Genomic DNA, 24677 nt, shown 5'->3' with positions numbered 1-24677 from the left:
TCCTGTCTCCCGCCATCTCTCACCCACCCGAAACACATTTCTTGGCCTGAAGCCATCACAGCCAGCGACTAGATCAGTCCAAGAGGTGAACTGAAACTGACCCAGCAAACCGCCAGAGCCGGCCCATCAGTGCCCAGGGCCAAGTCCAGGGCAAGCTGTTCAGTGTTGCTCCAAAACCAGAAAGGGCCAACTAGGCAGGATCCTGTCTCCACCGCCCATCGCCCTGGCCATTGCCCCACTGAGCCCAGGGCCCCCAGGAAGAGTGGAGGTGGAGACCCAGGGGCCTTGGCTCTTAGTACGCATTCGCTCTGCCCCGCAGGCACCCAGCGAGTATGAGACAAGTCCGGAGCAGCTCTTCTACAGGATCGCCCACCTAAACCGCGGGCAGCAGTACCTGCTGTGGGTGGCCGCCGTCACCTCCGCCGGCCGGGGCAACAGCAGTGAGAAGGTGACCATCGAGCCTGCTGGCAAGGGTGAGCAGCCTGGGGCGGGGGCTGAGGGCAGAAACTGCCAGAAGGCCCCTTCTAGAATGACGGTTCTCCCCAACACGAGTTGTCTCCCTCCACCTTGTCTGTGGCCTGGCTGTAAGGAGCTGGCTGGCCGCTTGCCTCCCTCCTGCATCCACCAAGACTGGGCCTCTGCTGCCCCCTGACTCCCAGAAAGGCTCACAACAGGCTCAAGGCCATGCCACTAGTCGGGGCACCCAGCAGAATGCACCTTGGTCCCCCACTCCAGACTCTTCTCTGGGGGTGAAAGAAAGGGGTGTTAGCCCCACCCCCAGCTCAGCTCCTCCAGAGGGGATGGAGTTGGGATATGCTGCTTCCATGGAGCAGAGGGCTGCAAAGACAGCCCCCTCGTTCCAAAGCCTGGTCATCTCAGGCTGACATGATCCCACTGGTCACAGACGTTACAGAGGGCATGCCTCGAAGGAGGCTGTGGGCTGGGTTGGGTGCACGGGGTGAATAAGAACATAACTGCTCTCAAGGGTGCCCCACTGAACCCCTGACCTGGGCATAAGTGTGGCATGGGGGCATGTGTACCCCTACTCTACAGGCAGTGATAGTTCTGAGGCCTCAACCCAAGACCAAGACTGAGGCCACCTCACAGAGCTGCCAGGCTCCCCCATGCCAACCCTGCGGCACGGGATTTAGCCACACAAGCCTGAGACTTCGAGCTTCTACCTTGACTCTGGGCCTCCCTGGGCCCTCCCTCCTGGCCCTGCCTCCTCCCACAGCCACAAGTGTCTATAACCCTGAGGCCCCAAGCCCTGAAGCAGCTGCCTCAGCCTAACCCCACTCCAGGGGTAACCAGCTTCCTTTGGATGAGATACAAGAGGCGTCAGCCCTCCCCGCCTCAGGCTCGGAGTCAGCGGGCACTGAATGGAGGGCCTGCAGCTGCCCTGCCGCGAGGGTTGTCATCCCATTTTCCAGGGGACACTCTGAGGCAGGGTAGCACAGCCCTCAAACACAGCAGAGTGGTGGGCCAGCCCTTCTGGCTCCAATTTGGGGGCTCTTTCTACAAAGCCTCAAGTTTCTTCCCTCCCCTGACCCCTCCTCCCAGTGGTGCTGCCAACCCCTTCTCCTGAACTTATCTCCTTCCAGGAAGGAAAGGACCCAGGACCCCCACCCCCCGACAGACACACACACACACACACACACACACAAACACACACACACACACACACACATACACATCCCCACACACACACCCACTAAGAGGTCCCAGGAGCCAACCCCAGCCACAGGGCAGAACTGGCTCTAGAACAGTGTCTCTAGAGCTCCATCAAACATCCTTGGCAGGCAGCCGGGGGTTCCTCTAAAACTCCACTTTGAACATGTCACTACTTCCTTGTGAGCCTCCTCGTGAGGTCAGGAGGAAGCCCAGCCTCCTAGAGGTGCCAGCAGAGCCTTGGAAGCTTCTCCTCCCGCTCACTGCTCTGACCCTTACTCTGCTGCCCTCTCTTCAGTCACCCTGGGCTTGGGTCACTCATCCCGGAGGCTGAAGGCCCTCCCGCTCACCATGGGTTTCAGGCCCCCGTGCCTCTCTCAGTTCTATTCCCCCTTCCGACACACCTTCCTTCTCTGCTTACAGTCCATTAACAATGTTGTGATAGTTTCTGGTGGACAGCAAAGTGACCCAGCCAAATATATACATGTATCCATTCTCCACCAAACTCCCTTCCCATCCAGGCTGCTACATAACATTGACCAGAGTTCCCTGTGCTATACAGTAGGTCCTTGTTGGTTATCCATTTTAAATATAGCAGTGTGTACATGTTGATCCCAAATTCCCTGACTATCCCTTCCCCCCATTCTTATCCCCTGGGAGCTAATGAATTCCTTCTTTGACTTCAAGATTCAAGTCCAAGCTTCCAATTGCAGAAGTCGCCCCAGGCCTTCACCTCCTCCACGCCTCCTTCCTGATCCCAGGGCTATGGTACCTACCCCCACCATAGTATTTTTCACTCTAATGATCTGAAGTGTCTGTCTCCCTCTTAGATGGTAAGCAACTCGAAGACAGGGACTAGACTGTACTCATTCTGTGGCTCCTTAGAGCCTCCTATGATACCTGGTCCTAACAGGTATCTGATAAATGTCTGCTGAATGAACGATTTCCCCTCTGAAAATGAAAACGAACACATGGGGTCCTTTTCATCCTCTCTTCCCTCTAGCCCCAGCAAAGATCATTTCTTTCGGGGGCACCGTGACAACACCCTGGATGAGAGATGTGCGGCTGCCTTGCAATTCAGTGGGAGACCCAGCCCCTGCGGTGAAGTGGACCAAGGACAGGTGTGTGCGGGACCCTTTAGGGATGGTGACCCCCAGAGATGGGCGTTGCAGAAGAGCCATAAAGAGAACTGATATCCTTCCCTTCCGGCTGACTCAGTCATCTCCAGCCCTGGGGAGGCCCTTGCTGGGTACATGGCTACACCCTCACGTGCTAGCCTGGCCTCCCTGGCTGCCCCTGTCGGCTGCCATGGATCTCCCTTCCCTGGGTGGTTGAAGAGGCCATGGTTACTAGATATCCCCAGGAAGCGCTGAGTGAAAACCAAGAATCTAGGGTCCCGGAGCCAGTGCCTTACTGCTCCCAGCTCTAACTGCCTGCAGACCTGGGGGAGGCTCCGGGAGGGGATGCCTGCCATAAGCTGCCCCCACCCCCCACAGTGAGGACTCAGCCATCCCCGTGTCCATGGATGGGCACCGGCTCATCCACACCAATGGCACGTTGCTGCTGCGCGCGGTGAAGGCTGAGGACTCAGGCTACTACACCTGCACGGCCACCAACACTGGCGGCTTCGACACCATCATTGTCAACCTTCTAGTGCAAGGTGAGACCCTGCGAAGTGGGCGGTGCTTGAGAGATGAGATCCTGTGAGGTGGGCGGGGCTCTGAGAGGTGGGACCCTTCGAGGTGGGCGGGACTTGAGAGATGAGACCCTGGGAGGTGGGCGGGGCTCTGGTGGGGACAGGGATGGTTAAGCGGGAGGAATTCCATCCAGAGAGAGACAGAGAGAGAAAGAAAGACAGAGACAGAGGGGTTGTCAAATAAAAAAGACCAGCCACCAGGGAGACAGACCCTCGGTGGATCAGAGGGGACACGTGGGAGAGGAGGCAGGAGGGGTAGAGAGGAGAATGAGCAGGAGTGGGGGAGGAAGAGGGCACCCCTGTCCCCCATCATCAGAGGTTAACCCTTTGTGGTGTGGGCTTCTGACTCTCCCCTCACAGTTCCCCCGGACCAGCCCCGTCTCACTGTCTCCAAAACCTCGGCTTCATCCATCACTCTGACCTGGATTCCGGGTGACAATGGGGGCAGCTCCATCCGAGGTGAGGGGGCCTGGATGAGGAGTGCGGAGAATTCTGGGCCGGGGCAGAGGAAGCGCTTCACTTACTCCCACTGCTTGTCCTCATAAGGCTTTGGAAGTGATGGGAAGAGGGGTGGTTTGGACCACAGGGGAGTTACCCAAGCGCCATGGAAAATATACCAGCCTAGACGTCTGAACTTTAGAACACCCACCCCCGCATTGCCAGTGGTGAGCTGTGTGAACCTGAGGAAGTCTGTTTTCTTCTCTGGGTATTAGTTTCCAAATCTATAAAATCAACAAATGTTCTAGATACTTGAACTTAAATATGCATATGAATCACCAGGGGATCTTGTAAGAACACAGATTCTGATTCGGGGAGCTGAGAATCTGCATGTCTAACAAGCTCCCAAGTGATGCTTTGGGGCCAGGGGACTGTACACGGAGTAGCAAGGTCTCAATAGGACCCCTTTGAAGTCTCACAGCTCCGGTTTCTGCTCCCTTCCCCACCCTGGCTTCTAAACCCTAACACAAGAGCCGATGGGAGAGAGTCCTACAACTCACCCCAGATCCTTCCAGTTTTGCATCTAATTGGCGTCCACGCCATCCTAACGGCCAAAAGTTCCCCCTGCTGGCCCCCTGCGGAGCCCAGTCCCATGACAGCTGTTGGGGGACCCCAGGCCCCGCCCTGCCCCTCCTGAGCCAGGCAAACCTCCCGGCCAGGCTTCGTGCTGCAGTACTCGGTGGACAACAGTGAGGAGTGGAAGGATGTGTTCGTCAGCTCGAGCGAGCGGTCCTTCAGGCTGGACAGCCTCAAGTGCGGCACGTGGTACAAGGTGAAGCTGGCGGCCAAGAACAGCGTAGGCTCCGGGCGCATCAGTGAGATCATTGAGGCCAAGACCCATGGGCGGGGTAAGGCCGGGGACAGGGTGGCAGGTGCTGGGATGGGGTAGAAGGGCACAGGGAAGCACAGAGACTCCAGGGAGACCCCACCTAGTTCCATCGCTGCAGCATCTGGACAAATCATAGTAGGAAAAACTGGCCCCACTTCCCTGCAAGGGGTGGCAGACAGATGGCTCACCTCTTCCTTTTTCCTGCCTCTGTCTTCCTCCTGGGCCAGGCCTTGCTCTCCTTGTCCATCTCCCTCTCCTCTTCTTCCTCCTCCTCTGTCCCCTGGAGCATCCCTACTCCCATCCACACCTCCCACTGATCCCTCGGAACCACTGCAGTCCCAGCCGCCCCAGGGAAATCCTTCCCAGTCTCTCTAACCTCTGTCTCTCCCTCTGGCCCCCCAGAGCCCTCCTTCAGCAAAGACCAGCACCTCTTCACCCACATCAACTCCACGCATGCTCGGCTTAACCTGCAGGGCTGGAACAACGGGGGCTGCCCCATCACCGCCATCATGCTGGAGTACCGGCCCAAGGGCACCTGGGCCTGGCAAGGCCTGCGCGCCAACAGCTCCGGGGAGGTGTTTCTGACCGAGCTGCGGGAGGCCACGTGGTACGAGCTGCGCATGAGGGCTTGCAACAGCGCTGGCTGCGGCAACGAGACCGCCCAGTTTGCCACCCTGGACTACGATGGCAGTGAGTCGGCACGGGCGGGCGGGGGCTGCTGCCGGGGAAGCTGGCCGAGAGGCAGACACGTAAAGAGATAGACAAGCAAATTGAAAAGAGGTATGACTCTAGTCAGGGACAAAGGCGGATGGGTGAGTAAGCAAGCAAAGGACAGGCAAAAGGAGCAGCAGACAAGTAGGCAGATAAGTGGGATGCACCTGTGACCACACAGGTGGATAGGCAGGCAGGCAGGTCAGTAACACTAAAGACAGAGGATCTTTGGGACCTCCCTGGTGGTCCAGTGGCTAAGACTCCACGCTCCCAATGCAGGGAGATGGGGCCAGCTTCTATCCTGGTCAGAGAACTAGATCCCACATGCCGCACCTAAGAGTTCACATACCACAACTAAGACCCAGCAAGCCAAATAAATAATAAAATTGAAAAAAAAAAAATAGAGGGTCTTTGAAGGTGCAACCCTTGCTCTCCATTGCTTTAAAGAGATGAGAGGAGGCAGAGATGTAGTTGATGTCCTGCTCTATAAGAACACTCTGTTAAGATGGTCCATTAGCCAGGATCGGGTAACCTATGCTGCAGTAACAAACACTAAAAGCTTCATGGCTTGATCCAATAAAGATTTCTCACTCTCATAATGTGAGGGCTGGCTAGCCACCATTGTTTCGCCATGTTAGCTAGGCCATCTTGAACATGCAGCTTCCAAGGTCACCAACGAGAGAGAGACAGAAAAGACACAGCAGTTCCTAACTGCCCTGGCCAGGGGGTGCTGGACACTCATCGTTTCTATTTGCATTCTGTTGTACGTAACTAATAACATGGCTCTAACCTAACTGCCAGGAAGTCTGGGGAATGTAGCTGAGCCCATGGGTGTTTTGGTGAGCACCAGCTGGTATCTGCCACATGTGGATACCTCACACTCATGCACACACATGTTTAAGGCACATAGAAGGCTGAATTCATAGGGACCAGCTGTCACAAGCGTAACTGAATCTACCTGTGTGTTAAGGAAACAGAATAAAAGTGGCATCTCAGGGTATTTGCTCAAAGAAGGAAGACTTCATGAAGAAGATGACTCTTAGCTGAGGTTTTGAAACAAGTAAACATCAAGGCTTGGCAGAAGGCTCTGTCAGCGGGAGAACTCACTCATCACATCTCCTAGCAGCCACCAGGGTTAGCAGATATCACCCATGGGGGAGAGGGCAGGGAGAGACTGCAGGGTGTTGAGTGGCTTTTGCCCCCATTTGGGGAAGAGAACACAGGATCCCACTGCCCTGACTTCTGTCTCCTGTGATCCTCATCATCACCATCCCTCAACCTTACCAGCTGGATGTGGGAATCTAAGCCCATCAGCTACTCTCTGGAAATGAACACTGAACTCCAACAGGCAGGAGACTATCTCTGAAAGGGTTCAGGATGATTCTAAAACAGGCCTCAGTTCAGTTCAGTTGCTCAGGCATGTCCGACTCTTTGCAACCCCATGAATTGCAGCACGCCAGGCCTCCCTGTCCATCACCAACTCCCAGAGTTCACTCAAACTCACGTCCATTGAGTCGGTGATGCCATCCAGCTATCTCATCCTCTGTCGTCCCCTTCTCCTCCTGCCCCCAGTCCCTCCCAGCATCAGAGTCTTTTCCAATGAGTCAACTCTTCGCATGAGGTGGCCAAAGTACTGGAGTTTCAGCTTTAGCATCAGTCCTTCCAAAGAACACCCAGGACTGATCTCCTTTAGGATGGACTGGTTGGATCTCCTTGCAGTCCAAGGGACTCTCAAGAGTCTTCTCCAACACCACAGTTCAAAAGCATCAATTCTTCAGCGCTCAGCCTTCTTTACAGTCCAACTCTCACATCCATACATGACTACTGGAAAAACCATAGCCTTGACTAGATGGACCTTTAGGAGTCTTTAATATCATATGCAGTATAAAAACTACACAACCATTCATGGCTGTCCTGATGGGACCAGAACTTGGGGAGAGCAGAGGAGAGAGTTGGGGCTCTGAACTGGGAAGTAGAGATTGGAGTAAGACCAAAGGCAGCAAGAGAGGTCCAAGGGCTATGTTGCCCATGAGACTCTGCATAACGCTCGACTCCTAGGGCATCTGACTCCCTTCCTCACCCCCATTCAGGCACCATCCCGCCCATCAAGTCTGCACAAGGCGAGGGGGACGACGTGAAGAAGCTGTTCACCATCGGCTGCCCGGTCATCCTGGCCACACTGGGGGTGGCGCTGCTCTTCATCGTTCGCAAGAAGAGGAAAGAGAAGCGGCTGAAGCGGCTCCGAGGTAGGCGAGTTTCTTTGTGCTTCCTCAGCTGCGCTGGCCACTCTCCACTGGCCTGGAGCACTGTCTGGATGAAAGAGGGTGTCCATGTCCCCTTGAAGGGAGCACTCACTCCAGCCTTCTGAAACCTCCTTAGTTGTTCACTGCTGCTTCCTCTGTGTCCCTAAGACTTTGTGCCTGCCCTCACCAGGTTGACTTTTAGTGGTCCACACTGGTAAAACCATGTTGCTGGTTAAGACAGTTGAACAATTCCATAGTTGGTTGGTAAATACATGTTCCCTTCCACCCTGGATGCTCCATTCTCTCATATAGGACCTCTGCAACTTTCCTAGGGCCCAGCCACTAAAGACATGCAAGTGGTCTCTAGGATCTTGCTCAGCTTTGACTGAGCTGTTTCCATGCCTTGTCAGGTGTTAAATATTTTTAGTATCCTCCCCTGTCCCAACACCTGATACCCTGGTCTGGCATGAATGGGCTTGATTTACCCAAGACCAACTAGTTTCTAAATAAATGTCTGTTTATTTATATTTATATTTATTTATAAATATAAAATTATAAATATAAAATTATATTTATAAATATATTTGGAATATATTTATTGAGTATGTGCTATATTGTAGATACTGCCAGACATTGGAGATATAAAAATGAATGAGAAAGAGCAACCCATGCCCTTACAGAGTTCAGAGCCAAGGCACAATAAGAGCACAAAAGAGGGGATAACTAAGGCTGCCTAGGGTATTTAGGAGTTGGGTGGATAAAAGGTTGGTTCAGTGGGTGGTTGATAGTTGTTAAGTGGTTGGATGGATGGATGATTGGATGTCTGATGGATTGATAGTTGAATCACTAGATGGTTGGCTCCATGGAGGATGGATGTATATTTGAAGAACAGATGGATGATAAAATGGATAGATGATTGTATGGTTGTATAAATGGATGGTTGGATGAATGATTGAATAGATGAATGGATAATTAGGTGAATGGTTGAATAGATGCTTGGATGGGTTGATAGCTGAATGGATGAATGGTTGGCATTCATTGGGAAGCCCATCAAACATCCAGTCATCCATCCATCCAACCATTTAAAAACCATCAACCACCCACTGAACCATCCATTTATCTACCCAACTCCTGGTGGGTAGATCACTGGATGAATGGATCAACAGTGGATAGATCAATAATAAATGGATGGATGGGTAGCTAGATAGATGGTTGAATGTATTCATAAAGCTAGATTCCCTCTAACCAGTCATTCTCAGTTATCAGAAGTCTAGTGGATTACCCATGTTCTTTGTTTCTCCTCTCTTGTCGATTCCTAACCTTAGAGTCCTAAATCTATTCAGGGTCCCTATGAGATAAAACAGGCTCCCTGAGTGGCTCAGTGATAAAGAACCCACCTGCCAGTGTAGGAGACATAAGAGATACCAGTTCGATCCCTGGGTCAGGAAAATCCCCTGGATAAGGGCATGGCAACCCACTCCAATATTCTTGCCTGGAGTATCCCCATGGACTGAGGAGCCTGGCGGGCTGTGGTTCATAGGGTTGCAAAGAGTCCAACACAACTGAAGCAACTTAGCACATGCATGCATGAGATAAAACAGTGACCTTCAAATCCATCCATGGACTTTTGGGGACAGATGCCCTAGAGAAGGAAATAAAACTTTGGTTGATGTCATCTGGAGGTGCCCACTGACCACCTGTACTTCATCCTCGACTCTCTCCTCTCTCCAACAGATAACTGAGGATAGATCTACCACTGATGCCTATTTCCAACCTGCTGTGATGTCTTGTTTGATTAGAATCAGTTCAGGAAGCAGATGGAATACTTTATATACTGTCTCCCTGTTAGATAAAAGTCTGAGGAAAGGAAAACAGGCCTGAGTCAAATCCTGAATTGGGAGCAGTGAGACCTTACCATGTTTTGGATTGTCTCCAAGGTCCTTACATTTCTTCCCAGGAGACCAGCCCTGGCCCCATTTTAGGGAATTCTCTCTCCTTGCTCCCCATGCCTCTTCCAATTCTGATCCTGCTCAGACCCCATTCTCACTCAGTCCCCTCTCTCTACTGTTTTGCAGATGCAAAGAGTTTGGCAGAAATGTTGATAAGGTGGGTGTCACATCGCTACTTCCTCTCTCCTCCCATTTCCGTCCCCTCACCCAGGGTAGAGGCTTCTGAGACCCCACTATCCTGCAAAACCTCTCCCCCAATCCCTTGTGGCTGCCTTGTCACCCACCTCCAGCCCTTCTCCCCACAGCAAGAACAACCGAAGCTTTGACACCCCTGTGAAGGGGCCACCCCAGGGCCCACGGCTACACATTGACATCCCCAGGGTCCAGCTGCTCATCGAGGACAAGGAGGGCATCAAGCAGCTGGGTGAGTGACAGGTGCCACGAGCTCTGTGTCCTGCTGAGGGGGCTTCCCCAGGCCACATCCCATGAAGGGCAACCACCAGTCCTCAGACAGTGCCTGGGGTTCTGGAAGCAGCCCCATCAACAACTCCACAACCTCAGAACTCACTGCAGCTTCTCTCAAGGACTGGGTTGCCTCCTCTGTTAATGGGGAGACCTTACCTGACCTTTCTTAGGTTCAATGTCAGATAAAGACAAAGAGAAATTTGGGAAGCAAAGATGGTGCCCAAAGGGAAGGATTCCTGCTGATTGTGTTTTCTCCTCCAGGAGATGACAAGGCCACCATCCCTGTGACTGATGCTGAGTTCAGCCAGGCTGTCAATCCTCAGAGTTTCTGCACCGGAGTCTCCTTGCACCACCCAGCCCTCATCCAGAGCTCAGGACCCTTGATCGACATGTCTGACATCCGGCCTGGCACTAGTAAGCACCATCCCCAGGAAGACAGCCCACCTCCCAGATGAGGTTTCTTGGGCACAGCATAATGCAGAGGTGACTTTTTTTTTAAGGAGGGAGGAGCAGCATGGAAGAATGGAAAGAGCACTGGAAATAGAGTCTAGAGACCTTGATTACAGACCCACTAGCTGTGGCCTTGGGCATATCACTCACCTTATCTCTCTGGGCCTCACTTACTTTCCCTAGAAATTTTGAGAGGGTTAGTTGTTCTTTCTCTCCAAGGGCCTCTGCATCTTCCGCTGAGACGCTGGACATAAGGACAGAATACATACAGGCCTGTAGGGAATGAATGGACAGTCATGAGGCAGCAGGAGAGGAGATTACATTCTTCCCAGGCTGTAGAAAAGATGGGGTGGCCAGGGAGGACTAGGATGCTGCCCACTGCCCGTATCCCTGACACTGCAGCCCTCCTCCTCCGTGGATAGCTCTGTGTTCAGGAAAGGCAGCATGCTCAGCTTTCCCAAGGGAGCTTCTGTGGCTGCTCCTGCCTCCTCCCTTGCTCCCCGCCACCCTTTCTGGTAAACGCCAGCTGCCCAAGCCTGAGTGGCCGCAGCTGGAGGGTGATAGCTCTTGCTTCCTCTCTGCAGATCCAGTCTCCAGAAAGAATGTGAAGTCAGCCCACAGCACCCGGAACCGGTACTCAAGCCAGTGGACTCTGACCAAGTGTCAGGCCTCCACCCCCGCCCGTACCCTCACCTCCGACTGGCGCACTGTGGGCTCCCAGCATGGTGTTACTGTCACCGAGAGTGACAGCTACAGTGCCAGCCTCTCCCAGGACACAGGTAAGCCCAGGGACCTGGTTCCTGCTCACTCTCCTCAGTCTCCCCCATTCCCCATCTTCTATTTTCCCCACTCCTACCCACCAGCATGGAGTCCAAGGCACCACTCAGTTTCATTTCCAGCTGGTCACTGACTTACCCTGTGGCTGTAACAAAAATGCTTGACCTAACCGAGCTCTGCTTGTCAAGGATGTCATTTTGCTCTCCCAAAATATGATGGAGAAAATGGTACACATGATGTTTGTTGGAGAAGAGGTTAAGGCTTGCTCAGAGGGTGATGCTTATTATCAAGAACAAAAGCTGTGGGCTTCCCTGGTGGCTCAGTCATAAAGAATCTACCTGCCAATGCAGGAGACACGAGTTCCATCCCTGATCTGGGAAGATCCCACATGCCGCAGAGCAACAAAGCCCGTGTGCCGCAACTACTGAGCCTGTCCTCTAGACCCCAGGAGCCACAACCGCTGAGCCCGTGTGTTGCAGCTACTGAAGCCTGAGCACCCTAGAGCCTGTGCTCCACAAGAGAAGCCACCACAGTGAGAGGTGCATGCCTCGCCACGAGAGAATAGCCCCCACTTGCCTGCACAGCAACAAAGACCCGGCACAGCCATAAACAAATAGATTTCAGAAAGAATGAAAGCTGTTTTGCATTTTGTTAGTCAACGATCCCACTTTTTTAATTAATTAATTAATTTTAATTAGAGGCTAATTACTTGACAATGTTGTGGTGGGTTTTGCCATATACTGATATGAATCGGCCACGGGTGCATATGTGTCCCCCATCCTGAAACCACCCCCCCATCTCCCTTCGTCCCTCTGGGTTGTCCCAGAGCACCGGCTTTGAGTGCCCTGCTGCATGCATCGAACTTGCATGGTCATCTATTCTACATATGGTAATGTACATGTCTCAGTGCTGTTCTCTCAAATCATCCCACCCTCGCCTTCTCCCACAGAGTCCAAAAGTCTATTCTTTATTATCCCACTTTTGCCACCACCACTACCTTCACAGGAAGAGAGCAGGGTCATGTGAGCCTCATCCACTCCGTAGTCAGGCTTTCAGATGGCTACTGGGGTTATGGTTAAGGTAACTGCTCAATCTGGTCTCATTTTCACCCTCTCCCCATAAGCCCACTTTATTTTTTATTGAGCTATAACTTATATATAACATTTCATTTCAGGTGTACAACATAATGGTCCGATATTTGTATACACTGCAAAATGATCGCCACAATAAGTGTAGTTAACATCCTTCACCACATACAGTTTTTTTTCTTATATTGAGAACTTTAAAGAACTACTCTCTTAGTAACTTTCAGATATTCAATGCAGTGTTATTAACTGTAGTTATCATGCTGTACCTTATGTTCCCATGACTTACTTATTGTATAACTGGACGTCTGTACCTCTTGACCACTTCACCCATTTCGCCCAACTCCCGCCCCCACCACCACCTCTGGCAACCATTAATCTATTCTCTGTAACTGTGCAGGGGTTTTGTTTGTTGTTGTTTTGGGGTGTTTTTAGAATCCATACATAAGTGATATCATGCTGTATTTGTCCTTGGTTTATTTCACTGAGCATGATTCCCTTGAGGTCCATGCATATCTTCCCAAATGGCAAGATTGCCTTTTTAATGACTGAACACTATCTCACTGTGTGTGATTGTGTTTGTGTGTGTCTTTTTAGTCTATTCACCCACTCACGGACACACAGGTGCCTCTGTATCTTGGCTCTTGTAAATAATGCTGCAGTGAATATGGGGGTGCCACTCATTCCCTTTTAACTTTGTGCCCCCCCCCATCTCCCAAGACAAAGGACGGAACAGCATGGTGTCCACTGAGAGCGCCTCTTCCACCTACGAGGAGCTGGCCCGGGCCTACGAGCACGCCAAGCTGGAGGAGCAACTGCAGCACGCCAAGTTTGAGATCACTGAATGCTTCATCTCCGACAGCTCCTCTGACCAGATGACCACGGGCACCAACGAGAATGCGGACAGCATGACGTCCATGAGCACACCCTCAGAGCCCGGCATCTGCCGCTTCACCGCCTCCCCACCCAAGCCCCAGGACGCTGACCGGGGGAAGAACGTGGCTGTGCCCATCCCTCACCGGGCCAACAAGAGTGAGTGTTCAGACCACCTCCCTTGCTGTGTCCCTGCCTTCCAACCCCCTGAGCCTAGGCTAGAACCTAGCCCTGCCTGCACCCTACCCGCTCGCCCAGCACGGCTCCTTGGCAGTGGGGTATAGTGCAGAGAGCAAGGACTTGGGAGCAAGCAGATCTGGGTTCACATCCTGTCTCAAATGCTTAATACCTCTGTGACCTCGAGCAAGTCATGGAACCTCTCTGGCCTTAATTTTCTTGTTTTTGAAATGCAAACGAGAGCATATACTTTGCATTGTTATAATGAGCATTAAAAATGTTGTCCATGCCTGGCACAGAGTTAAGGGGCAATCCTGGCAGCTATGTCCATTTTGGTCAAATATCATGGTGGGCAGTGACCCAGACTGACAGGGAACATCTGATTCCAGGGCCCTGGCCAGAGTATATGCCCTTTGAGGTCAGCAGGGCAGGTCTAGGATAACCAGGGGGAGGGAAGCAAGGGTGCCCACAAGTAGACATCAGGGCCACCATATGCAAGGCACAGGCTGTCAAACCAAGCAGTCTGGTCTGCTCGGCAGTGTCCTTGCTAAGGGGCCACGCTGAACTAGGGGTTCAGGGTCATCTAGAAAAGAGCACAGGTTAACAGAAAGAACAGAGACCTAGGAGTCCAGCAGCCCTTTACGACTCCCCCTCCCCATCCAGCTCTGTGAATTTGGGTAAGTTACTTAATCTCTCTGAACCTCAGTTTCCTCATTTGCAAAATCCAAGCAGGTATTAATGTATCCAGGGGTCTGCGGGGTCTAAATGAGATGACCTAAAGAGTGGCTGGCATAGTGGACAGGAGAGGGGCCTGTGCACAGGGTGCTCACAGGGCGGAGGGATCAGGATGTGGGGTCCTGGAAGCGTGTCCTGTGGAGGCACTGAGAGAAAGGAGGAACATTCTGCCTGGAGAAGACAGGATGGAGGAGAGGGATGCGGAAACGAAGCGGAGTCAGACGTCTGAACGGAGGCTTGGGAAAGGGAGGAGGCCGGCTCTGGTGGCCTTCAGAGGACAGAATCAGGTTGAATGTGGCGAATTGACAAGGATTGACATTCCTTTCCTTCTCAGGGTATAGAAAAGCTTTCTAACAGCCAGAGCTTTTGGATGACCATGTTTGGAAAATGAGCCCACCCACAGCTGAAGTTGATCAGTTATAGTGAACAATTAACAATAGGGATCAATCTATTGAGCAACACCGTGCCGCTGTATTGCAGCCTTTTCCCTGTGTGTGTTAGTCGCTCAGTCGTGTCCAACTCTTTGCAATCCCCATGGACTGACTATAGCTCTCCAGGCTCCTCTGTCCATGGAATTCTCCAGGCAAGAATACTGGAATGGGTTGCCCATTTCCTTCTCCAGGGGATCCTCCCGACCCAGGAATTGAACCTGGGTCTTCCACACTGCAGGCAGATTCTTTACGCCTGAGCCACCAGGGAAGCGCAACACAGGAAATTTGACTCAACACAGGAAACCTCACCCCGCCCCAACATGGGCAGGATTGACTGACTGATAGCTCTTTCTGGATTCCGTGGGTGGTGGTGCATGGCCTTCTTGGAGCAATTTTTCTGGTTAATTCTGATAAGGAGCCTTTTCCCTACTTTGTCTCATTCCCTCCTCACAAAATTACTGTAGGGAGATGAGGTTATCCCTATTTCATAGATGAGGAAACCAAGGCTCAGAGAGGCCAAGTGACTGATCTTTCCTTGACTGGTTACTGCCTATGGGTGGAGGGACTGGCTGAGGGCTGGGGGCGGGGGAACAGGCTGCTTCCAAGGGGCGTCTGCCGCTGACACCACGCACTTCCTCCCTTCCAGGTGACTACTGTAACCTGCCCCTGTACGCCAAGTCAGAGGCCTTCTTCCGAAAGGCAGAGGGGCGTGAGCCCTGCCCCGTGGTCCCGCCCCGCGAGGCCTCCATCAGGAACGTGACTCGAACCTACCACCCCCAGGCTCGCCACCTGACCCTGGACCCTGCCAGCAAGCCCCTGGGCCTTCCGCACCCCGGGGCCCCCACGGCCGCCTCCACCGCCACCTTACCTCAGAGGACTCTGGCCATGCCGGCACCCCCCGCCGGCCCGGCCCCCGCAGCCCCCGGTCCCGCCCCCGCCGAGCCCCCGGCGGCCCCCAGCACCGCCCCTCCGGCCCCCAGCACCGAGCCTCCGCGGGCCGGGGGCCCACACACCAAAATGGGGGGCTCCAGGGACTCACTTCTCGAGATGAGCACGTCGGGGGTGGGCAGGTCTCAGAAGCAGGGGGCCGGGGCCTACTCCAAGTCCTACACCCTGGTGTAAGGGCGCAGCCGGAGGGCGGCCGCGAGCCTGGACCTGTCTGCACCTCCAGCCCTCACACACCAACTTGGCTGGTTTCCTGCATTATTTATATCAAACTGACAAAAACCCACCAACAAGGAAAAAACAACCCCCTGAGTCATGAACGCCTGTACATAGAACTCTTTTGTACAAATGAAACTATTTTCTTCTTCTCCATGAAGCCAGGGCACAAAGAATTTGACAGTACACGTCAAATCCCCCCACCCCACAAAATCTGCCGGGAGAGATATATACCTATATAGAGGGATAGGAGCACAGCGATGAGCTATATATCTATATATTTCTCTCACCTTATTTTGAGACAGAGGCACAAAGACTCAGCAATTTTTCCCTCCTACTCACCCTCCCTCCGATCTAGGTGGTTTTGACAGAGACCAAGATCCCAACTCAGAGACACTGCATGCGATTTTACTGTTCCAAAAAAAAAAAAAACCAGGAGTTGCTTCAATTTGCAGATGCTTATGTGTTAATACCTTTTTCTATGAAAAAAGACCCAGCGCCGTGTGCAATAAAGGTTATGTTTCTATGTGGTCGCTTTTTTCCCATCTGGCAAGGGTCAGTGAGGAGGCAGGGACAAGAGGCCCCTCTACCAGGCCGTTGGTCTTCGAGGGGAGAGACTTTGAGAAGCCCAGCTTAAGCTCAGCACGTTAATCTTTTTAAAAGGCTTTCCATTAGCCAAGCTGCCCCTTGGGCACCTGTTCCATTCTCTGTTCTATGCTGGGCCCTACAAGGGACGAGCTGTGTGTCTTTGGTTTCCTAAACCTCTCTGAACCACAGTTCACTTGTCGGTAAAATGAGGCAACCTCGGTGAGAGCACTGGGAAGCCGATATGGGGATGGGGGCTGTGTTTACTGGCTTCTGTCTGCCCTTTGGGAGAATGCAGTGCAGCCAGGTGAACAAAGCTACTCTAACAGCTAGTGGGCTGTTAAGTCGTGTAAACGGTGCCTCTAAACTGGGAGGAAGAGATTGTGTTATCCTGGCGGGGACCAGCCAAAGCTTGAAGTTCTCAGCTAACTCTTGTTACAGCAAGATGAACCCAAAGGGAGAAGGAGTGAGGTCATCAGAGGTCCGAGAGGTGAAAAGGGCTCACAAGGAGGGGAACAGCGTTCCACCAGAGAGAATGAGGCCAGTGAGCACACCAGGTGCCACACCTAGTGTCAGAGGCGCTACATAGAGTTAGATTCAGGTGGAAGCAATCTCGCCCACGTGCAGACGCGCAGAGAAGCCAGTTCTCATGGGAGGGTCAAAAAGCATGTAAGCTGGGCCAGAGGACATAAGAGTTTGGATAGGCGGAGAGGAGGGGATAGACCCAGGAGACGCCAAAGCCTCCGGAAGTCTCCTTCTATGGTGGCCGGGCCGCCTGGTTGAGAAGGAAGGGCCCCTCGGAAGTGCACAGGGAGGTCCTGCACTCAGCACCCCAAGTCAAGGCCGACTTGTGGACCCCGAATCTGGAAGGAAGGTAAGTCTGGGCCCTGCTGGTCCCACTGCCCCTCCCTCTAGAGGAGGAAGTGGGAAGGGGACCCCAGGGGTGGGGAGGGAGGAAGCGAAGGTTTGTGCAGGGTAGGAGTAGTACCCATCGGTCTGGGACACCAGAGAGCTTTCCCTGGGATGCACGACCTTGAATAGAAGCGCTTTCCAAAAAACAGCTCATTCCTCAAATATTTCCTGAGCCCTCGCAAGTGCGGACACTGGAACTCCGGCCCTGGGTAACTACATGTTGGGTAGTTCATGCTGTCGGCATGAAAGAGGGGAGAAGGCAAAGATTATGTATTCCTGGGTGGCTTGTAGACCCTTAGGGAGACTCTGTTTCAGGCCTGCAGGATCCACCCAGGGAGTGGGGGAACCAACTGATGACAGCATTTGTGAGAAAAGGCCTTCCAGGCTCCTTGCGTGACTGGAGGACAGGCTGCCTCCCAGGGCTGCACATGCCATCTGCAGGTCACCTCCCAAAGTGTAGGCACAGTGATCAAGCCCCAAATTCTTGCTGAGGACTGGCTAATATAAATTTACGGCAGGTTAGGGAAGTAGGCATCACGATCTCCATCAGGCAGGCAAGAAAGCTGGAGCCCTGGTGGGCTGAGTAAGTTATCCAAAGTCAGAGGAGCAGGAAAAGATGATGAGGTTCAAACTCAAGAGTATCTGAATCCTTAACCAGTGAGCCACCCTGCCCTCTGTTCCACTGTTCAGAGGCTGAGTTTCAGTTCTACCCTGAGGATGATGCCAGGTGAACAGTCTGCCAGGTCCAGGGGACCCAGCTGGACTTAGTGGCAGGAAAATGGCCAGTGTGGAATTATTCATGAGCCATTCAGAGAAGAGAACCAATACAACACACTGAGTGGGCCGGAGTGAAGGAGCACCTCTGATGGACTGACTCTGGCAGGGGACAGTAATAGGAGGGGAGAGATTTGGCTCTGGGGGGTCTGTTGGAGAAGGCCTGGGACCAGAGGTGAGCCATGTAGGAGGAAAAGGACTTGAAGAGGCATGAGACAATGAGGCACGAGCCAGCTTCACTTATGCTCAGTGGAGTTGGGCCCCTTACTAAGAAACACAAGTCCTGGAAATTCAGACAGACTTGGGAAAATCCACACAATTTTGTATGCTGATGGTTTCTACCTTTGATGGGTTTTTCAGCTAAACCACAAGGTTGCCTGTTAGGATGGGTACGCAGGAGCTAGGTCATTCATCAGCTCACCTCCTGCTCACACATCCCCAGCTCAGCATCACTGAACTCTGTCTGGAGTAGCTGTCTTAAATATTTCTAGTTCCATGATGTCTACCACAGACAAGGCCACCATGTGTCTCTAGAATCTAGATACTCAAGTTGTGGTCCACGGACCAGCAGCATCACCTAAGAGCTTGTTAGAAATGTGACATCTCAGGCCCCACCCTTGAACCACTGGATCAGGATGCAGTTTAGCAAAAATCCCTAGAGGATTCACACGTGCCCTAAAATTTGGGAAGCCGCCCTCTAGAAGGGCTTCTGAGACAGCATGCCCCTGCTCTCTCCCTTCTGCTAAAAACCAGAGCGAGACCTGCGGGTCTTAGTTGCACATCAGATTCACCTGAGAAGCTTGTTAAAAAGAAAAAACAAGCGACCCAGAACTCACCAATTCCAACTGAATCACAAATTGTGGACCTGCAACCCAGGCATTTGTATTTGTTGTATGTGTGGAAAAAGACACAACCTAACATTTACCATTTTAACCATTTTAAATTTTTTAAAGTTTTATTTAATATTAGAGTATAGTTGATTTACAAAGTTGTGTTTCAGGTGAACAGCAAAGTGATTCAGATGTACACATATTCATCCTTTTTTAGATTATTTTCCCATATGCTGCTGCTACCAAGTCACTTCAGTCGTGTCTGACTCTGTGCAACCCCAGAGACAGCAGCCCACCAGGCTCCCCCGTCCCTGGGATTCTCCAGGCAAGAACACTGGAGTGGGTTGCCATTTCCTTCTCCAATGCGTGAAAGTGAAGTCGCTCAGTTGTGTCCGACTCTGTGCGACCCCATGGACTGCAGCCCACCAGGCTCCTCCGTCCATGGGATTTGCCAGGCAAGAGTACTGCAGTGGGTTGCCATTGCCTTCTCCATTTTCCCATATAGGTTATCATAAAATATTGAGCAGAGTGCCTTTTGCTATACAGTGGTTTAGTCATTTAATCGTGTCCGACTCTTGCGACTCCAAGGACTGTAGCCTGCTAGGCTCCTTTGTCAATGGGATTCTCCAGGCAAGAATACTGGAGTGGGTTGCCATTTCCTTCTCCAGGGGATCTTCCCATCCCAGGAATCGAACCCAGGCGTCCTGCATTGCAGGCATATTCTTTACTAACTGATCTATGAGGGAAGTGTTCTACAGTAGGTCCTCGTTGGTTGTTTTACATATGCTGCTAAGTCGCTTCAGTCGTGTCCGACTCTGTGCGACCCCAGAGACAGCAGCCCACCAGGCTCCCCCAACCCTGGGATTCTCCAGGCAAGAACACTGGAGTGGGTTGCCATTTCCTTCTCCAATGTGTGAAAGTGAAAATAGTGGTGTGCATATTTTAATCCCAAACTCCTAATTTATCCCTCCACCCACCTTTTCTCTTTGGTAACCATAAGTTTGTTTTTAAAGTCTGTGAATCTGTTCCTGTTTTGTAAATAAGGTCACTTGTATCATTTTTTTAATTCCACGTATAGGTGATATCATATTTGTGTTGGATGTCACTTAGTATAATAATCTCTAGGTCCACCCATGTTTCTGCAAATGGCATTATTTCCTTCTTACTTATGACTGGGTAATATTCCATTGCATATATGTGCCGCATCTTCTTTATTCCTCTGACGATGGACATTTAGGTTGCTTCTGTGTCTTGGCTTTTGTCAATAGTGCTACAATGAACACTGGGGTGCATGTATCCTTTCAGATTTTGGTTTTCTCTGGATATATGCCCAAGAGTGGGATTGCTGGATTGCATGGTAGCTCTATTTTTTAAGGAACCTCCATACGGTTCTCCATAGTGACTATCAATTTATATTCCCACCAACAGTGTGGGTGGGCTCCCCTTTCTCCACACCCGCTCCAGCATTTATTGTACCTTGACTTTCTGATGACCATTCTGATCAGTGTGACGTGATAACCTTATTGTGGTTTTAATTTGTGTTTCTCTAATATTTAGTGATGTTGAGCATATTTTCATGTGTTTTTTGACCATCTATATGTCGTCTTTGGAGAAATGTCTACATAGGTCTTCTGCCCATTTTTGATTGGGTTGTTTTTTTTTATATTGAGCTACATGAACTGTTCATATATTTTGGAGATCAACCCTTTGTCAGTCATTTCATTTGCAAGTATTTTCTCCTATTCTATGGGTTGTCTTTTTGTTTATGGTTTCCTTTGTTGTGCAGAAGCTTCTAAGTTTAATTAGGTCCTGTTTGTTTATTTTTGTTTTTATTTTCATTACTCTAGAAGGTGGATCTGAAGATTTTGCTGTGATTTAGTCAGAAGTGTTCTTCCTATGTTTTCCTCTAAGAGTTTTATAGTATCCAATCTTACATTTAAGTCTTTAATCCATTTTGGGTTTATTTTTGTGTATGGTGTTAGAGGGTATTCTAATTTTCATTCTTTTACATGTAATTTTTCAGTTTTCCCAGCACCACTTATTGAAGAGATTGCCTTTTCTCCAGAGAAAAGATTGCCTCTTGCCTCCTATGTCATAGATTAATTAACCATAGATGTGTGGGCTTATTTCTGGACTTTCTACCTTGTTCCATTGATCTATATTTCTGTTTTTATGCCAATATCATACTGTTTTGATTACTGTAGCTTTGTAATATAGCCTGATGTCAGGGAGCCTGATTCCCCCAGCTCCATTTTTCTTTCTCAGAATTGGTTTGGCTATTCAGGGTCTTTTGAGTTTCCATACAAATTTTAAAATGTTTTATTCTAGTTCTGTGGAAAATGCCATTGGTAATTGGGTAGGAATTTCATTGAATACATGTAGATTGCTTTGGGTAGTATATTTTGACAATATTTTTTCTTCCAGTCCAAGAACATGGTATATGTTGTCTTCTGTTTCTGTTTTCTTCTAGTTCCTTTATCAGCGTCTTATACTTTTTCAGACTACAGGTCTTTTGCCTCCTTAGGTAGATTCGTTTGTAGATATTTTATTCTTTTTGATGCAATGGTAAATGAGATTGTTTCCTTAACATTTTAAACCATTTTTAAGTTCACAATTCAGTAGCATTAAGTATATTCACCTTGTGGTATAACCATCACCATTACTCATTTCCAGAACTTTTTTCGTCTTCCCAAAAACTCTGTACCTATTACACGCTAATTCCTCATTTTCCCCTTCCCCAGCCCCTGGCAACCACCATTCTACTTTCTAATATTAATAACTTGACTACTCTGGATACCTCATGTCAGCGGCATCACACAGTATTTGTCCTTTCAACTGGCTTATCTCAATCATCACATTTTCAAGATTCATCCATGTTGTAACATGTATCACAATTTCATTCCTTTTGGACTTCCTTGGCAGTGTAGTGGTTAAGACTCCATGCTTCCACTGCAGAGGAGCACAGGTTTGATCCCTAGTTGGGGAAGTTCTTCATGCCATGCAGAGCGGCCAAAAAGAAAAAAAAAGTCATTCATTTTTAAGACTGAATAATATATCATTGCATGTATATATCACATTTTTATACCATTCACTTCTTGATGGACCGTTGGGTTGTTTCCTTTTGTTTGTGAATACTGCTGCTGTAAGCACTGGTATATAAGTACTTGTTTGGCTCCCTGCTCTCAATTCTTGTAGGCGTATAACTAGGAGTGGAACTGCTGGATCAAATGGTAATTCCATGCTTAACTTTTTAAAATGAAGAATATATTTATTTTTATTGTGGTATAGTTGATATATAATATTGTATGTATATGATTTGATATTTGTATGCTCTGAAATGATCACCACAATAAGTCTAGTTAATATCTGTCTCAATACAGAGTTACCAAATTTTTTTCTTGTGACTTTCAAGATCTACTCTTTCAGCTTTCAATACAGTATTATTAGCTATAGTTACTGTGCTGTATGTTATATCCCCATGACTTACTTATTTTGTAACTGAAGTTTATACCTTTTTGACCCCCTTTCATCCGTTTAGCCCACTCCACCACCCACCTCCCCAAGCCGCACCTCTGGCAGCCATTATTCTGTTGTCTGTGTCTATGAGCTTAGAAGTTTAGGGGTTTGTTGTTGTTGCTTTAATATTCCATGTATAAGTGAAATCATACAGTATTTGTCTTTCTCTGACTTATTTCACTTAATGTCCTCAAGATCCATGCATATCATCACAAATGGCAAGATTCTATGCTTTTTATGATATTGAATAGTATTCCATTGTGTATATGTTGCATCTTCTTTATTTAGCATTAGTGGACACTTAGGTTGCTTCCATATCCTGGCTACTGTAAATAATGCTACAATGAGCATGGGGATATAGATAGATTTTCAAATTAGTATTTTCCATTTTCTTTGGATAAATACATAGAGGTAGACTTGTTGGATTGTGTGATAGTTCAATTTTTAATTTTTTTGAGGAAACTCTGTACTGTTTTCCATAGTGGCTACACCAATTTAGAGTCCCATTAACAGTGTACAAGAGTATACTTTTCTCCATGTCCTTACCAACATTTGTTATTTCTTTTTGATAATAGCCATTCTGACAGGTGTGCTGTGCTATCTTATTGTGAGTTTGATTTTTAATTGTCTCATTAATGATGCTGAGCATATTTTCATGTACCTGTTGGCCATCTATGTGTGTTCTTTAGAAAAATATTCAGATTTTCCTGCCCATTTTTTAAAACTTTATTTTATATTATAGATGATTAACAATGTTGTGATAGTTTCAAGTGGACATCAAAGTGACTCAGCCATGCATATACATGTATCCATTCTCCTTCAAACTCACATCCTGTCCAGACTGCCATATAACATTGAATCCAACCCATTTTAAATCAGATTTTTTCATTTAATATGTATGAGTTCTGTATTTTGGATATTAACCCCTTATCAGATATATGATTTGCAAATATTTTCTCCCATTTAGTAGGTTGCCTTTTCATTCTGTTAAGGTTCCCTTTGCTGCGTAGCAACATTTTACTTTGATATAATCCCACTTTTTAGTTTGATGTAATCAGAAAAGCCCTGAAGTTGGAAAAAATTGAAGAAAGGAGGAGAAGGGGACAACGACAGAGGATGAGATGGTTGGAAGGCATTACGGACTCAAGGGACATAAGTTTGAGCAAGCTCCAGGAGATGGTGAAAGAGAGGGAAGCCTGGCGTGCTGCAGTCCATGGGGTTGCAAAGAGTTGGACATGACTGAGCGGCTGAACAACACAATCCCATTTTTTCATTTTTGCTTTTATTGCCTTCCCTTTGAAGTCAGATTCAAAAAAATTATCACCAAAATATTAAATCAAAGGGCTTGCTGCCTATGCTTTCTTGCAGGAGTTTTATGATTTCAAGTCTTCCATTCAAGTCTTTAATCCATTTTGAGTTAATTTTTTGTGTATGGTGTAAGACAGTGGTCAAGGTTCATTCTGTTGCATATGGCTGTCCAGTTTTTCCAACATTTATTCATGAGACTGCCGTTTCCCCATCATATGTTCTTGGTGCCATTGTCATAAATTAATTGAGCATGTCTGTGTGGGTATATTTCTGGGCTCGCTCTCCTGGGCCAGTGATCCATGTGTCTATTTTTATGCCATTCTCTTTTTATTACTATAGCTTTGAAATATAGCTTGACATCAGGGAGGGTGTTGTCTCCAGCTTTGTCCTTATTTTTCAAGATTGATTTGACTCTCTGGTATCTTCTGTGATTCTACACAAATTTTAGGGTTGGTTGGTCTATTTCTGTGAAAAAAATGCTACTGGGATTTTGATAGGGATTATGTTAAATCTTTAAGTCTCTTTGGATAGTATTAACATTTTAACAATATTCTTCCAATCCATATTCCAAATAGAATATCTTTCCATTTATGTCTTCAGTTTCTTTCATCAGTGTCTTGTAGTTTCCAGAGTACAAGTCTTTCACCTCCTTGGTTAAATTTATTCCTAGGTATTTTATTCTTTTTGATGCAATTGTAAATGAGGTTGTCTTCTAATTTCTCTGATAGTTTGTTAATAGTGTATGTAAACATAATAGATTTTGTATATTGATTATATCCTGAAACTTGACTGAATTGTTTGTTCTCACAGGTTTATTTTGGTAGAGTCTTTAGGGTTTTCTATTATGATATGTCATCTACAAAGAAGGACAGTTTTACTTCTTCCTTTCCAATTTGGGTGACTTTTATTTCTTTTTCTTGCCTAATTGCTCTGCCTAGGACTTCCACACTATATTGAATAAAAGTGGAGAGAATGGGCATCCTTGTCTTGTTCCTCATCTTAGA

The 24677-nt window shown here is 49.0% G+C and overlaps 1 protein-coding gene and 1 long non-coding RNA gene across 6 annotated transcripts in view; one reads left to right on the top strand and one right to left on the bottom strand.

Annotated features, from left to right (window-relative positions):
• Positions 1-16274, top strand: part of DSCAML1 (DS cell adhesion molecule like 1) — a 369715-nt gene extending 353441 nt beyond the window's left edge. For both annotated transcript variants that reach the window (XM_086339404.1, XM_086339405.1), the window contains 13 exons: positions 320-473; positions 2672-2789; positions 3165-3328; positions 3725-3823; positions 4522-4710; positions 5094-5381; positions 7493-7648; positions 9721-9751; positions 9900-10018; positions 10321-10473; positions 11094-11288; positions 13092-13403; positions 15234-16274. In XM_086339404.1, coding sequence (XP_086195530.1) covers positions 320-473; positions 2672-2789; positions 3165-3328; positions 3725-3823; positions 4522-4710; positions 5094-5381; positions 7493-7648; positions 9721-9751; positions 9900-10018; positions 10321-10473; positions 11094-11288; positions 13092-13403; positions 15234-15709 — 2454 coding nt within the window. In that variant the 3' untranslated portion in view covers positions 15710-16274. The remainder of the gene's footprint in view (positions 1-319; positions 474-2671; positions 2790-3164; positions 3329-3724; positions 3824-4521; positions 4711-5093; positions 5382-7492; positions 7649-9720; positions 9752-9899; positions 10019-10320; positions 10474-11093; positions 11289-13091; positions 13404-15233) is intronic.
• LOC147357517 (uncharacterized) lies at positions 7255-16361 on the bottom strand. 4 transcript variants are annotated; one of them, XR_015141890.1, is made up of 4 exons: positions 16222-16361; positions 10660-10782; positions 9043-9287; positions 7255-7712 (listed from the first exon to the last, which is right to left on the bottom strand). It is a non-coding gene; the product is annotated as an uncharacterized LOC147357517 (long non-coding RNA). The 4 variants fall into 4 exon arrangements; XR_015141889.1 differs by lacking the exon at positions 16222-16361 and adding an exon at positions 15627-15761; XR_015141891.1 differs by lacking the exon at positions 16222-16361 and adding an exon at positions 15627-15761 and having other exon boundaries at positions 9138-9287.
• Positions 16362-24677: the final 8316 nt, after the last annotated feature.

The sequence above is a fragment of the Bos grunniens genome, chromosome 15 (assembly GCF_055505025.1).
Source record: "Bos grunniens cultivar Pamir isolate PY7600 chromosome 15, Bosgru_T2T1.0, whole genome shotgun sequence".
Classification (NCBI taxonomy): domain Eukaryota; kingdom Metazoa; phylum Chordata; class Mammalia; order Artiodactyla; family Bovidae; genus Bos; species Bos grunniens.
This window is presented reverse-complemented; position numbering and strand designations above follow the sequence as displayed.